Source organism: Schistocerca americana, chromosome 6 (assembly GCF_021461395.2).
Source record: "Schistocerca americana isolate TAMUIC-IGC-003095 chromosome 6, iqSchAmer2.1, whole genome shotgun sequence".
Lineage (NCBI taxonomy): Eukaryota > Metazoa > Arthropoda > Insecta > Orthoptera > Acrididae > Schistocerca > Schistocerca americana.
This window is the reverse complement of record NC_060124.1, coordinates 119247177-119263981: the sequence shown is the minus strand read 5'-3', so window position 1 is coordinate 119263981 and position 16805 is coordinate 119247177. Positions and strand designations below refer to the sequence as shown.

Here is a 16805-nt window from a genome sequence, read left to right as displayed (position 1 = left end):
CTGTCAGATCACTGAAGTTGAGCGCTGTCGGGTGTGGCCGGCATTTGGATGGGTGACCATCCGGGCCGCCATGGGCTGTTGCCATTTTTCGGGGTGCACTCAGCCTTGTGATGCCAACTAGGAGCTACTTGACCAAATGGTAGCTGCTCCGGTCAATGAAAACCATCTTAACGACCGGGATAGCGATGCTCTGACCACAAGCCCCTTCTATCTGCATCCTCAACTGAGGATGACACGGCGGTCGGATGGTCCCGATGGGCCACTTGTGGCCTAAGACGGAGTGCTTGCTAGCCACCAAATACCCCGGATCTAAGCCCAGTCGATAATCTGTGTTGCGCCACCTCGATCGAGGTGTACGTGCCATGTTGCCTCAACAGAGGAATCTAGCGTAGATGGCAACAGCACCAGAGTCTGCATGACTCCACATCCGTGTCGGTACCTTTCAGAAAATCCATGACTTTTCCTGCGCGTCTCGCAGGGTACGCCCTGCAAAACGTGGTGATTCAGGCTTTTGGTTGATGGTCACATTACTGTGAATGGACATTGGAACTCACAACGTATGTACATGTAGCGAACAATTGTGTACATAAAAAAATATTCCCGAATGAGTACGCCAAGGAACAAACACAGCTAATAGAGGCTAGGCAGGCCTCATGAACTGCCAGACAGGGACCGTTGAATATTACGGAGGTTGACTGAAAAACGGCGCATGAAATGAAAGGAAGGATTCACTGGTCAGTTCCAAAGGGCTACCAGCAGCCCAGTTATCACGACGACTGTACGTAGCAAGTTAAAAAGAATGGAGTACAATGGTCAAGGAGCTCCTCATAACCCGAAAATTTCTATAGTGTTCTCTAAGCGGTGCTTGAGGTGACAGAGAAACACCGCCGGGCAGTGAATGATTGGAAAAGGTCGCTTGTAGTGATAATTTCCTGCTACATCTAATGTAAGGGTATGGGTTTGATGAATGGTTGGAGAACGTTAGCTGCCATCATATGTCATAGCTACAGGAAATACAGAGGAGGTGGTGTTACAGTATGGTGGTGGTGGTGGGGGGAGTTGTTGTTTGTATGATCCCCTTATTGTGCTTAAGAAAAGGCTAACTGCGGAAGCATATGAAGACATTTAACAGCATTATGCAGTGCGTTCAGAAGAGGGAACAGTTCGGAGACGATGACTGTATCAGCTTGACAATGCGCCCTGTTGTAAAGCTGCATATGTGAGGCACTGGTTTGTGGAAAATAGCATTCCTAAAATCGACTGTCCGATCACAGTCCCAAACTGAACCCAATGGAACACATGTGGGATGAATTGGAACGTCGATTTCGCCCCAGGCTCCAGCGTCCTAAGTCATTACTTTCTCTGGTTTCGGCTCTCGAGAAAGGTTGGCCTGCCATTCCATCACAGACACCTTATTGAATGTGTCCGCAGCAAAAGTCGTCATAAATATGGAGGACGGACAACCGCACAATAATTTCCACTAACAGGTGTCCAGATATTTTTGATTGTTAGCGAATCTGGTTGTAAACAGGCCGTTCCACGAGGAATGGTAAATGTTCAGGGATATAACAGGAATGCTAATTTGAAGAAAAAAAATTTTATGGACACATTCCCCATTCCAAATGGTTTCTAACATAGAACACATTTAATGTACAGCAGATTGTGGGCTAGTGGCACGCACATATGTTTCTTATGTTCCGAACCTCTCTGATGTTTTATTCTGTGCCTACCTACCTCGCTGATTTCAATGTCTTTGCACGGGATATCTTTCTGTGGGAGTGGACCCAAAATTGAATCATGTGGGGCTCACTTTAGGATTTCTCGCCAGTGTCCAAAATTTTGTATCTTCCCAGTAATGCTTGAATTACTGAACACGTGTTGATCAGTATGATTGAAACCACTCGTACTTCAGACCATCAGTTCAATATATGACACTGTACATTACATATGTTCTGTCTGCGAAACCATTCGGAGTATGGCAAATACTCCTATGAAGTTTCTGCTTCAAACGAGCGTTCCTGCGATATTCCTGAATATTTACGATTCCTCCTATGACAATCTGCGAAACCATTCGGAGTATGGCACATATTACTATGAAGTTTCCGCTTCAAATGAGCGTTCCTGCGATATTCCTGAATATTTACGATTCCTCCTATGACAATCTGTATATCATCTTTTTCATTCTTTTTTAACTATAATAGCACTACATGTTCGTCCAATATCCTTGTAAAAGTGATTGACGGATGTATAGTACTGCGTTGGTGCATAAATTCACAGTGCTTTTCGATAAGTTTAATGAACACAACAGACACACATAGCAGAGACTTTAGTCGTTAGTGATACATTCTTCTTCACTATTTACAACAGTCTGCCGATGTTAAGGTAACTTTACGATTCCGAGACTGTAGAAATCACATGGTTTTGAGGCGAAGCACTCGTAGAGCCATGTTCGGCGCGCATTTTCATCCAGAAAGGAAGTTTCTTGAAGGTTGTTCGATAGAGTGCGGAAAAAGTGGAAATCCGAGGGCGGAAGGTCAGGTGAATAAGTTGGGTGCGGAATGACTTCCAAACGCAGCTCCTGTGTAGCACTTTATGTCAGTCTAGCAGAATGCGGACGGTCATAATCGTAGAGGTACCATCACTTCACGCAGTCTTCCTTGTCGTCGTTCTTGGATTGCGCCTGCAAAGCGTCTCAGTTGTTGACAATATCAGTAGTGATGGTTACACCTCGTGAAAGCAATTTGTAATGTACAACAGCATCGGAGTTCCACCAGATGCATAACATCATCTTTTATGGATGCGCACAGGTCCATTTATGGGGAGTGGATGCTTTGTTTGGGCTCAGCCATTCCTTTCTCCTCCGTATGTTAGCATAAAGGCACCATTTCTCGTCGCTAGTAACAATACAATGTAGGAATGGTCGATGTTGTACACGAGCCAATTGATCACGAGCAAGCAGAGATGCACACAAGGGCACACGCTGATTTTTATGATTGTGGCTTAAGAGCATGCGATAACCGATACACCCGATTTTTGGACCTTCCCCATTGCATGAAAATATCGCAAAGATGGTGGAATGATCAGAGTTCATCACAATAGTCAGTTCTCGAGTAGAGTGACTAGGATCATTGTGGATTAAGGCGTTTAAACGATCTTCATCAAATCCTGAAGGTCCTCCTGAACGCAGTAGGCAGCATGTCATTCTCAATGGAGAGAAGTCTTCCCAAGTAAGAGTGATTTCAGGTGTGCCGCAGAGGGGGTGTCGTAGGTCCGTTGCTATTCACGATATACATAAATGACCTTGTGGATAACATGGAAGTTCACTGAGGCTTTTTGCGGATGATGCTGTGGTACATCGAGAGGTTGTAACAATGGAAAACTGTGCTGAAATGCAGGAGGATCTGCAACGAACTGACATATGGTGCAGGGAATGGCTATTGAATCTAAATGTAGACGAGTGTAATGTGCTGCGAATACATAGAAAGAAAGATCTTTTATCGTTTAGCTACAGTATAGCAGGTCAGCAACTGGTAGCAGTTAATTCCATAAATTATCTGGGAGTAGGCATTAGGAGTGATTTAAAATGGAATGATCATATAAAGTTGCTCGTCGGTAAAGCAGATGCCAGACTGAGATTCATTGGAAGAATCCTAAGGAAATGCAATCCGAAAACAAAGGAAGTGGTTTACAGCACACTTGTTCGCCCACTGCTTGAATATTGCTCACCAGTGTGGGATCCGTACCAGATAGGGTTGATAGAAGAGATAGAGAAGATCCAACTGAGAGCAGCGCGCTTCGTTACAGATCATTTAGTAATCGCGAAAGCGTTACGGAGACGATAGATAATCTCCAGCGGAAGACTGCAGGAGAGACGCTCAGCAGCTCGGTACGGGCTTTTGTTGAAGTTTCGAGAACACACCTTCACCGAGAAGTCAAGCAGTATATTGCTCCCTCCTACGTATATCTCGCGAAGAGACGACGAGGATAAAATCAGAGAGATTAGAGCCCACACAGAGGCGTACCGACAATCCTCCTTTCCACGAACAATACGAGACTGGAATAGAAGGGAGAACCGATAGAGGTACTCAAAGTATCCTCCGCCACACACCGTCAGGATGTATGGATGTAGATGTAGAACGTGGAGAGTCGCTAACGTCAAAACGATCCTCGTTAAAACGAGAAAACCATTTTCTTCCCTTGCTCTGTCCAGTGGCATTATGCCCATACGCGGCGCAAATGATTCCGACCGCCTCCACTGCTGCCACCCCCCTACTGAACTCAAACAGAAGAATACGTCGGAAATGTTGTCTCCACTTGGCACTCCATATTCTAGCGCCCACAGCTCCACCCACTACATCAAAATGACAATATGTAAACTCAACTAGCAATAATGAGCTACAAATGAAAAATGACAATCGATAAATAAACCCATAGCAACCGGAATATCACTGTGCAATAGAAAACGCTAGGAACTTAACGCACCATCTTAACCCTAGGACGCCCAAGCCTTTTTTTCTAACTTGGATGCCTAAGGGGGGAGGGGGGGGGGGGGTTCGGCGAGCCCACAGGTATTAAATAAGTTTACTGACGAAAAACTACAACTTTCAAAATGGTTTATGTATTTTAACTAAGGCATCGGTTTACAAATGCTGATAATTGTTATAAATATTGGATTGAGTGAAAAAAAATTGACAATTACAATACAAAATGCAGATATGTTCATATACAATAGACTACTCTGAGTCCTCAACTTCAAGGCAAGAGACACATTTCACAATTTTTCTGAATGTGTGTTACACACATATTTATGACACTGTCCACAATAGTGCTTTGGTTTACTTAGATTGTTGCACTTCTGCTTCTTTGTTTTAGCTTTTCTTACACAAATATGGCACCGACCATTCCCTGCAGGAGGCTGACATGCTTCTGTGGTCAATTCTTTGATTTTCTTTTGTAGAATAGTCTCCTTTGATTGAACAATATGGTTAGATAACCCTCTTGCATTCGCACTTCTTTCTTCTACCTGCAATTTCACTAGTTCCATCCCAGCTCGCAGAAGATAAAAGTTTCCGTTTGTTGTGTTTCTTTTCATTCCATCTTGGATGTTGCTGGATGAATATGGTGGTTGCATTGATAGCACAAATGTCGATGAGAGAGTAAAATACAGATAGAGGCCATCTCTTTGTTCCCCTCTTGCAGGTGTACATACGCGCCATTTGATCAATGGCATCAATTCCACCTTTAAAAAAACTCCGTCTTCAGGCCACGAGTGGCGTACCGGGACCATATGACCGCCGTGTCATCCTCATGGGAGGATGCGGATAGGAGGGGCGTGGGGTCAGCACACCGCTCTAATATGCATTTATCTTTGTTTTATTCTTCTCTCCTCTAACAGTGCCTTTATCTTGGTGCACTGTTGACAACATCAGTAAGCTTTTACTTGGTTTCGTTTTTTGCTGTGTAGGACACCAAAGTTACTGGAGGCCTACGTGTTGGGAACTGCACTAACTCAATGCAAGTTTACAAGATAAATAACAGCTTACTGACATCAACAATCACGTCCTCTGAAAGTAAGCCGATTGTTGTGAGTATATAGAATACCAACCAACAAGAAACTAACTTGCTTTGTTGTAGAGATGAGAAATACGAAATCCTACAAAGGGAAATTTTCTATTGCATGGAAGCCTAAGAGGGGGAGGGGGGGTTGTTGGACCCATAATAAGTTTGTTTATTTTTTCTTTTAAAGCAGGAATTTTCTATAAAATATACTGACACTAACGTTTCATAAAATTGCCAACAAACAATAACTCAAAGGGAATATGTGGTATGAAAGTTACTTGGGCAAAAGCAGGGGACATAAAAAAATTGTGGGTTCAACGAACCGTGGGTTCAACGAACCCCCCCCCCCCCTTAGGCGTCCTAGTGTTAACACTGCTGCTACTGCTACTAATACTACTGCTGCTGGTACCTGCAGCGTCGGCTGCGCGCTGTCGGTCGCGGTCGCGGCGGCGCGTCAGAGTGGCGGGCGCGGAGTGTGAGCCGGAGCCCGCGGCGGCCGGGGGCGGCGGCGCCGGCTCGCCGTCCTGCAGCGCAGGCAGCGGCCAGGGCGGCAGGCGGCTGGGGCGGCGCGCCGCCAGCAGGAAGCCGCGCGGGGAGGCGGCCGCGGCGCGGAACCAGGCCGGCGGCCGCAGCCGGCGCGCGGCGCGCTCCACCCGCGACGCCACCTCCTCATACATCTGCACCACCTGGCTCCTGCAAAACGACACACCACAGCTCCACTGAGCGAACCGGAGCACGAACACTGCCTAACACCAATAGCTATTAATAACGGTCTTGTGGGGCCGGCACGGTAGCTCAGACTAATCGGCCAGAGGTTACCTGCTCTCTTAAACAATAATAATAAAAAAGCTGAGTTAATGGATCAACGATGAACTTGAACAAGGGTCAATGGACGTCTGCCTCGAACAAACAGAACGAACAACAACAAACAAAATGAGAGGGACTTTGCTACCAGAGAGGCATATAACCTAGTCGGATGTGGAAAACCACCTAAAAACATATCTAGGCTGACCGGCTCGCCGCTCCCATCGTTAATCCGCCAAGCGGATTCGATCCAGGGTGGTGCACCCTCTTGTTATCTGTATCGTTGATTCGCACTGTAAGCTGGTAAAGAATGCAGTTTGATATACATGTCACTGTATTTCTACATCAGTGCAATTTCTTGTATTCTTGTTTCGTGTTTGTGGCGCGATTGCAATTTTATGTCAGACTGGTTTTTAGCTCTTTTCTCACATTTTTCCCGTTTTACCCAAATTCGTTTTTACTACTTTCGTATGCGCGCTGTTGTTTAAAATGGTTCAAATGGCTCTGAGCATTATGGGACTTAACATCCGAGGTCATCAGTCGCCTAGAACTTAGAACTACTTAAACCTAACTAACCTAAGGACATCACACACATCCATGCCGGCGCTTCCAGACTGAAGCGCCTAGAACCGCTCGGCCACAGCGGCCGGCACATCGTTGTTGAGCGCCCCTAACACACACACACACACACACACACACACACACACACACACACACGTCTTTGTGTTCCATCTAAAGATTGAAACGTATATTTAGGATGAACCTCAGGGTACTTTCTCAAAATGTTCAATGTGTGTGAATTCCAAAGGGACCAAACTGCTTAGGTCATCGGTCCCAAGACATACACACTAATTAAAGTAACTTAAACTAACTTATGCTAAGAACAACACACACACCAATGCCCGAGGGAGGACTCGAACCTGCAGCGGGAGGGGCCGAGGGTACTTTCTACTCGAACATACTGTAAGACACTTTATTATTGTTCAAAATATGAAATCCTATTGATATATTACATTAACAAGTGCTGATCATACGTTATTTACATCGAAATTAAACTCTAAATATCAACTGCTAATAACCAAAGAACAAAAATGTAATGTAATCCATTGATCCACCTGAAGATGAGTGTGTGCCCTCGAAATGCATCGTGGGAGAAAATAAAATGTGGCGCACACACACACATTGTTTTAATTTATTTCATATTGAAAGTTTGAACAATAAAAAAGAATATAGCTCATGAAATAACTTGATATTAAAAAAGGTGGCCGATTTCGATCAGTATTAGATAATGTTCATACCGTCAAGGCCAACTGCTGGAGATCAGGGCACGAAGCATCAACCGCTCTTGGATGCCAAGGGAGCACTCGTTCTTCCCGCTATCCTAAGGCAGTTCATGCACTGTGCCTAGATCTTCAGCAGTCAGAAATGCGTAAAGGTCTGGACATGATCGAAATCTAGCACCTTTATGACAACAAAATTATTGTATATGGTCTAGACTGTATTTTATTATATAAAATTTTTAATAGCATTTTACAACCGCTTTTTTTTTCAAGAAATTTTATATTTCATACAGAATTTATTGTAATGCCTCCTTTAGATAAACAAGAGAACAGGCTGCCGGAACGTCAAATAAATCAATACATTTACAGTATTACATTCCTAGTAACAGGCAGGTTCTACTATCTTATCAGTATGACAGTATGTTAGCCCAGTTGAAGGTATTCGGCCAGAGTTGTCGGGGATGAAGGACTTACCCAGAAATTTAATTTGCAACGATACAGGAATATTGTGATTTCCGATTTGTAAGGAAGTTAAAAGAATGGTGCAGAATGCTGAGTGGACAGATAATACAAGAAATGAGATCCTCCTCAGAATCGACATGAAGGGAATATTTGGAAAACACTAGAGCAGGGGTTCCTAGACCTATGATCAATGCCTATCACATGACTTTTTAGAAATTTGGGCGTATCGCTATAGTTTTTTTTTTTTTTAACCAACACTGAGATGGCGGGTTGTGGGGGCGGGGAGCTTGTTGTGAAATGTTAGGAACGGTACATATGGAGGGAAGGGGGGAGGGGATAAGTTTCGCCATCTAGTTCAATGACGATAACGCACATACGGTTTTTGCGTCTTGCGGATCAACTACTACGTATGGAAGAAATATGACACACACAAGTAATAAGGCTTCGTCAAGGACTTTTTTTTTTTTTTTTTTTTACAGAGCCGTTCATGTTCATACGTGGTACTTATTTACAGTAAATATTACGAAATTAAATTAAGTCTGTTCTGAAACAAATATTCATGGAGTAAGAGACAGTTCCACTTAAATCGTTTATTAAAATATTCCGTCACAAATAATGTAACCAGCTGTGCAATAAACTGAACATGGAGTAGAGTCAGTTAAGCTAAAAAAGCGAAAAAATTCATAATCATATTAAACTACGACGGTCAATCAGATTCCAACATCAGCAGTCAGTCAGAATTCAAATTTAGACTCTGACGAGAGAACGTCTACTTGTTTCAGTTGGGAACATGTTGCTATTTATCTTTAACCAGAGCTTCAAAGTTTCGCTGGGTTGAGTTCAACAGAGCTCTGAAGTCCTCTTCAGCATTGTTTCTGTACTTATTTTTAATGCATAACTCAGGAAACCCACTTTTTCACATTTAAGTCACAAGAAAAGGCACCAAAAACAGGACTGCTTGTTGGGAAAAAGAAGAGTTATCTTTGTTCCATCGAAAAAGAAAAAAAAGTTCTCTCTTTGAAAGAGTCTCCCACTGAAATGTCGCTAGTCATATCAATGAACGTTTCTTTTGTGATTACTTCTTTCGCTATTTGTCCTGAAAATGGATTTCTTGTCGAGTAATATTATGTCACATCTTCGCGAAAGCAGTTCTCAAAGCGTTTTTGTAGGTCCTATAAATGTCTGATAATGTCTGGAACTACATCTGCTCTGGAGCTAGTTCACTGACTTCCAAAAATAATGTAAGAGTAGGCGTCGCGAAAAAGTTATTGTTCAGTCCTTATAAACTAAAGAGACTAAACTTTCTTTTGAAAGACAATATTTTGTTATCTCCTAAGAAAGCTGTAGTGCCTCGCCCTTGCAGGCCCATATTCAAAATGTGAAACCAGTGATATAAGCTAAAATGACCATTCTTGATGGCCACTGTTCATCACTGAAAAATATCATTTCATTGTTTTTGCCACTGAAAACATAAAAGCCTGGAACTCCATATTAAATACTCGGTTTAAAATCACTTTCTGGGAGAGCCATCTAACTTCAGTACGAAGCAGCAAATATTAAAAATTTGTCTGCCATATTTTCACAATAACATCAACAGCCGTGAGTTCATAGCCTCAGTACGTGTTTTGTTTACCTGTACGCATACCATCTGAAATGTCCTGTAGTATCATCAGCGGTACGCGCACCACCGTCTGGGAACCCCTGCTCTAGAGGAAGGGATAAGATGACAGGGAAACTTGAGAGACATGTGGTACTAGACTGCGGCTGCAATCAAGTATTCATGCGGTCCGTGTTCCTCAGCCGTAACTTGTAATAGTACGAGGTCTGTTCAAAAAATTTCGGAACACTCGTAATTTCGCGCCACTGCGGTTGGCATCCCTGCACACGCCTGTGTTTTATGTGTAACAACAGATGACAATTGGCGCACGACAATAAGTAGTCTAGTACTCGGGGCCGGGTATCAGTGAGCCACGCTGTATTTTTCCTAACATAAAATCCCGATTGGAAACAGTCTGTTGCAACCAATGGGTATTCTTTCAGAAACTTGGGCGTGAAAATGCCCCTACCGTATATCTATCCATGCCACTCGCAGAAGTAACACTGTCGGGGAAACAAACACAAGAGAGACAACTGAGACGTCCTGAATGCAAGCTTGAGGGCGAAGAGTGAAGTCGAGATTGCTTTTATCACTAGCAAGTACCGTGAGTGAATGGAGCGGGTTTGTTTCCAAACAAGACACACAGCGCATACCGCCAACATTTACACTACTGTGCAAATATATTCAGTACAATACAATTGCAGATGTAACTGGGTCTTGGAGGGGGGGGGGGGGGCGAGGACGGCAGGCAGGATGGTAATAAAACAAATGAAATGCGTTTACTTTACAAAGTGGCATCGGATACCACGAGTCCCTTATACGAAAATACCCCTGAACAATCTCCGGAATTTTGACCTTCGGGTTCATTCTGTTGTTACGGTGATCTTTGGCCTGAACTATTGCATCCAGCTCTACACGTCAGCCTATCCTGTGAAAGTTTCTTCATCTTTCATAACCACCCACTTGACCAGCTTACTGTAGTTTAAGTCCTGGTCTTCTTTAACAAAGAGAAAATCGGGCCGTAGCTAACGAAACTCTTCAAATTCCTACTCGCGTCAACCTACTTCCTGTTTGGCGGAAATTACCACGAACAGACCGACGGAGTATCGATTGGCTGCCCTCTATCACCAGTGGTAGCCAACATGTTTGTGGAAGCATGTGAAGGAGCAGTTGCTGAGACAGCAGCTCACAAACAAAAAAAATGGCTCTGAGCACTATGGGACTCAACTGCTGAGGTCATTAGTCCCCTAGAACTTAGAACTAGTTAAACCTAACTAACCTAAGGACATCACAAACATCCATGCCCGAGGCAGGATTCGAACCTGCGACCGTAGCGGTCCTGCGGTAGCTCACAAACACCCATGTTTCGTTTGATACTGAGACACGTTCGTGATCTGGCCAAGACAGCATATAGACGACTTTTTGCAAGAACAGAACTAGCAGCACCAAAACAATAGGTTCAAGACGGAGACATGCTACTCAAGCAGAGACCAAATGGCATACCAGGACACAGCGTTTACCGTAAACCAATGCATTCAGATTTATGCTTGAATGCTTACAGCTATCAAGCCCCTTTACAACGACAAGGCGTCCTCAGGAAATTGCTGCACAAGACTCGCGGAATCTGACATCGGAGCGTGGCAGCAGAGTTGTGGCACCTGGAGACAGTTTTCCGGAAGAGCGGTTAGAAACACTGCCAGATAAAGTTGTCCATACGACCAAAGGAGGCTACGCCACTGCTTGCAGAAGAAGAAGAACAGAAACCTACCGCGACAGCGTTTATTCCCTACGTCAGTTACCCATCTGCGAAAATTTGACGAATACTCCGGAAATATAAAGTCACCTGATCTTTTCGATTGTTGCCCAAGATGAAAGTCTTGTCGGGGACTGTTACGGGGGACGTACGCGAAAGCGAAAAAAACTGAACAATTTTTCTTCGTTTGCTACATGGTACTGAAATTTCAGTTCCTGAATGTTACGTTCCAATTCCACTCCAAGTGGATAAAAATAATAACTGGCAGAAGCTTGCACGGGGCCACGCCCCTTTCTTGCTCTGTCTTTCCTCCTCATATTATTTATTCCTGCGAAGTTTCCTTCCAGTTTCATGCAGTCACGATGCAGGGAATGTTCGTGTAGTACATGAAGAAGGCTGTAGGTTAACATCACTACCACCGATTTTGTATTTTTTCGTTTATGATGTTTGTTTGCAATTGACTGTAACGGAGTAATTTTGACGAAAGTTGTATGTAGAGCTATTCTTTCAATCTGCAGGATGCCTCGTTCCAGTAAAGTGTAACTACTACATTTTAACAATCACAGCAGACTACGAACTCTACAGAGGCCAGAATTTTATCCAGGAGCTTTTACAGTCTCAATATTGAAGGAAATCGATAACAGGAAAAATGCTGAAGCTGACATTACTGCCACTCAATTTGGAAATCAGATGAACCAAAGAAGACAAGCGAAGAAATTACTGTTTGAGGATGAAGAGGAGTATGCATACGGTTTGCACCAGTTCACCCAAAGTACGGCCTAGTATACGCCCTGTCAAATCTTTGATTCATGTTTTCGGTATTTAATACCATTGTAAGGCATTTACGTAAAAGCTCTAAAATCTAATGCATTTTTTTTTCACAGATACTTCGAGAGCTGCAAAAATCCAGAAGAAGAAAATATGAAAATTCTGTTCCACAGGTAGTAGTAATAATGATATATAAAAACCTTGTAAAAATGCATTAATTTCGATTGATGGATTTTTCATAACAGGAACATTTTTACTCATATTTCTGAATAATTTCAATTGTTTATCATTAAAAACGTATAACATCAATTTGCGTGAAACCTATGTGTGTTTGATATAACATTTCTTAATAAATGTGCAAAATTTAGTTACATTGTCTTGAAACGTTGGCCTTTATTACGTTTTTCTCTCAGTAAGTTGCAGTTTCGCATAGAGACCATACGTCGCATACGACCTCTGACTCTGAAAACCAAGAGTCTATCACATCCCGGGCCAACACATTTTGGGATCGTTTTTTAAGCAGAATCTGTAGAGATCCGACTTCATGAGGGTAGGATAAGAAAGACAGTGGTCAGCGGAGGTGCCCACGGGTACCGAGTACCCGAACTCAACAGCCAGATATGAGGTATAAAAGGGTGGGGGTACATAAAAGACAGCGCCCGATGGAAAATAAATACTGAACTTTAAAACCAATATCCAACAAGTATTCGACAAGAATCGACAAAGTCAATCCCTAATAGGATTAATTCGAGGTCATTTCCATACGTGCTCCGAAGCAACCATCATTCATCAGATCGTTCATGGAGCATGCATCTAACCTCTAGCCAGCCACGAAAGATCATTCCAAACACTTCACAACTGAGTGACGACTACTCAGTAGCATACTTTAGAATGCCATCCAGCATTGTCTATGAAACAGCAGGAATCACTATCCAGACTCGCCTTGAGGGACATATGGCAAGATAAGAACAACTTATCCTATCCAACAGACGAACAAACAAGACGTGAAGCACATACATACGACAGTTCCAAGGGCAAACACAAAACCCCGTTTCTTCTTTTTCTTCTTGGAAAAGCGTTGAATTTCAGTGGACATAGGTACCTGCCAAATTTGTAGGGTAAGTTGCGTGTTAAACACAACCAGAATAAACAGGCTTTATTTTATCTTTTACATCTTAGCATAGCTCTCAATACGGTATTAGTCTACAGCTGCCCTTTTACGGTATCCCAGAACAGCAGAACCACTGTCACTTGACCAGTGGTGATAATGACTAGGCAGCAGAAAGATTTCATTACTACAGGCTTAGTGTACTTACTGCTTTAAGATCCGGATCTGATTCGACCAATTTAGGAAAAGAAAAATACTACAGTCACTTTCCTTCCCACTTTATCTGTGTCAAAACAAGTTCAATGCTTATATTCGTCTTCTGTCGACTTAATACAATAACTCAGCTATCTTATAGGATGCGACAGCTGCAAGTTCGGACAGAGGAAATATAGGGATTGAAACCGGCCGTGGTCTTTTTTTTTTCTTCCCTAAAGAACTATCCGGGCATTTGCCTTGAGCGCTTAGGAGAATTCATAGACAACCTAAACTAGGACTGCTAGATGAGGACCTGAATACGATTCCATTGTCTTACTATCGTTGCCTTAGGAGCGATAACTATATAAAGACAAAGTAAGCTGAAGAATGGTCGAAGTCCGAGACTGGTATTGGCAAAGCAAACTGCGATGAACTTCGCTTCTTGCTACATTTCTGCAAATAACAGCATCACCTTCCATTATGGTTGCTGTTTGACTTACACGTACCTAACGCTAGTGGCAGACTGTCTAGTCCGATTACTGTAGCTTCAGGAGGACGTAAATGGACTGCTTTTGCTTTTGGTATTGTTCGGGCAACTGATTCTGCCCTAAAAATGATTGATAGATAGTATAAAGCGATCTGGTGCTACTTAGATGATCTGCGGTCAGCCCCTACGGATGCTGAGTCTCCACTCGAATTCAGAAGACAGCTACATTGGCACAAAATATCTACTCAAATGCGCAGAATTTGGCCAAATCTTTTGTTTTCGAGACAACAGTGTTGCGAAATATCAACATGTTATTGGCTTACAGAGCATCGTTTGTAATAGAAAGACTTAACGCTCTGAAGATGCACAATATTAACAAACCATTTCCATATAATGAAGAGAGATCGCGAATTTGGAGAATTTACGGAGCAGAATGTACCATATTCACTGATGCAGAACGAAATTTAATATGAACTGCGGTGACGGAAACACACGTAGTCAAAGAAATAGTGAAGACCCCGGCAAAAATGTTACAGCACACCATTCCCTTAGAATCCAATCATCAGTCTGTATCAGCCAATGCCTCGTGCTGATATACAGTATTTATTCCTATAGACATAAATGTTATTTATCGGATTCTTTTCTGGAGATCAAATGCACAAAACATGGACATAATTTTCATACAGGATGAAAGGACCTGAAGCAATACAATTAGAAGTTTATTTTAAGAAATATTTTTAAAAAAAATGGTAGGCTACTGCGCGAAACGTGTTCAACTTCCAGTTTGTTGACCACATCAGGAAAAATGTCAAATATTTCTAGATCACGAAACAAAGGACGGTTTGGATTTTCATTTGCCAAGCGAAAACAAACAGAAAACTACAATAATCTTATATAAGGTTTGGAAACTGCGCAATAATTTATCGAAGGAGATAAAAAGGATAAGTAAAATATATTTATTTAGAGAAGTAGCCACAGGAACCTTTTAAACACTGCATACTATTCAATTAAGGATTAATTTCTAAACCCAAAGTAGGGATTAGTGACAAAAAAAATTAATCGCCAGTTCGTAATAATAATTTTTAACTTTTTTACGAGTCCAACGTGAAGAGTGTGCGAAGAGGCTTAATGAACAGTGTACAATTATTTTTCATGGTATTAAGCTAACTTGTTCAATTGCGCTTTAGGTAGTGAATCTGTGATGGCACTGGACTGAAATTTCAGAGGTGGTCGACCACTGTCTTCTCGTCGTTAAACACCTGTGTATATTCCGACGTATGTATATATAATTTATACTTTCTTTTATTCTGACAGACCCTGAATCATTGTAAAATGATACTTTGGCTAGTGGATGACTAATACTAATACGCTGATCGATTGTAAACAAAAACAAGGCACCTTTCGCAAGACATTCCCAGTGAAAAAAATATAATAAAAATTACTCTATGCAAGACATCTAACGACATTCCATAAAACGCATAACTTAAAGTATAAGACGCTATAAAATATTCGAACCACCAAAAAAGCTAATTGCAGCGCAGTAAAGAACACAACTGGAAACTAAGGAAGTACACATAAAGAAGTAAATAAATAAATACAGTTAGTTCGAAGACGTGTGCAACTTTGCATGCAGTTATAGTAATGATTAATGGAATAAATAATGGAAAGTGTTTGAGAAACTGTTAGAAGTTTGCACCAATCATAAAGATCAGATTACAAAGGACATAAAACATATACAAATAAAAACGAAGCAATGCTGGTCATTTCTATGAAAGAAGCAACAATAATGTAAGTAAACAATCACTCTGAAAATAGTAAACAATAGTCGTTTTTATGCTTGTTACCGACGTTCTTTTCTCTTGGGGCTGCTCATGACCGCCTTCCCTGTGAACTGGAAGTAAACAGTGACTTGCCTAGCTCCCAGCGAACGCTAGCAGCTAGCCGATCGCTCATTCGCTGCCGTCATACGGAGGACTGAGTCAGGGAAAACACTACCTCAAGGACGAAAAGTAACACTTCCAACCAAGGCGCGAAGTAGTGTCATAAATTTCACGCATTGTTGATCAAAGTCGTAATCATTCACTAACATATACGGCCAAGCATTATAGTTTAACGATTGTGCATAGTGCGTATGATACATTAAAAACAGATTGTGTACACATATACATTACTGCTAGTAGCAGGAGGCCAGGCCGGCCGGTGTGGACGAGCAGTTCTAGGCGCTTCAACCTGGAACCGCGCGAACGCTACGGTCGCAGGTTCGAATCCGGCCTCGGGCCTGGATGTGTGTGATGTCCTTAGGTTAGTTAGGTTTAAGTAGTTCGAAGTTGGGACTGATGACCTCAGATGTTAAGTCCCATAGTGCTCAGAGCCACTTGAAACATTTTGAACAAGGACGCCGCCGCGCGGTCAGTGGCGCTGCAGTCACGGACTGTGCGGCTGGTCCCGGCGGAGGTTCGAGTCCTCCCTCGGGCATGGATGTGTGTTTCTCCTTAGGATAATTTAGGTTAAGTAGTGTGTAAGGGACTGATGACCTTAGCAGTAAAGTCCCATAAGATTTCACACGCATTTGAACATTTTTGAACAAGGAGGCCATCGAAACATTGCCACAGCACAACAAATGGACTGATGTACTTCCATAGTTCCCAAAGCAAATTATTTAGTGAGGAATTAATCAGTTTCAAGAGCCTGTTCGGGAATACTACGCAACATATTTGATCTTTATGATATTATTGAAACAGATACAGTTTCCCGGTTGCGGACATATTTTTAGTGTTCCATACCTCAGTCGG

The 16805-nt window shown here is 42.5% G+C and overlaps 1 protein-coding gene across 1 annotated transcript in view; it reads right to left on the bottom strand.

The window, feature by feature from the left end:
- The window catches only part of LOC124620001 (mucin-4-like), a 115682-nt gene that overhangs the window by 42787 nt on the left and 56090 nt on the right, over positions 1–16805 (bottom strand). Inside the window, exon 2 of the mRNA XM_047146666.1 lies at positions 5969–6252. Coding sequence (XP_047002622.1) covers positions 5969–6252 — 284 coding nt within the window. The remainder of the gene's footprint in view (positions 1–5968; positions 6253–16805) is intronic.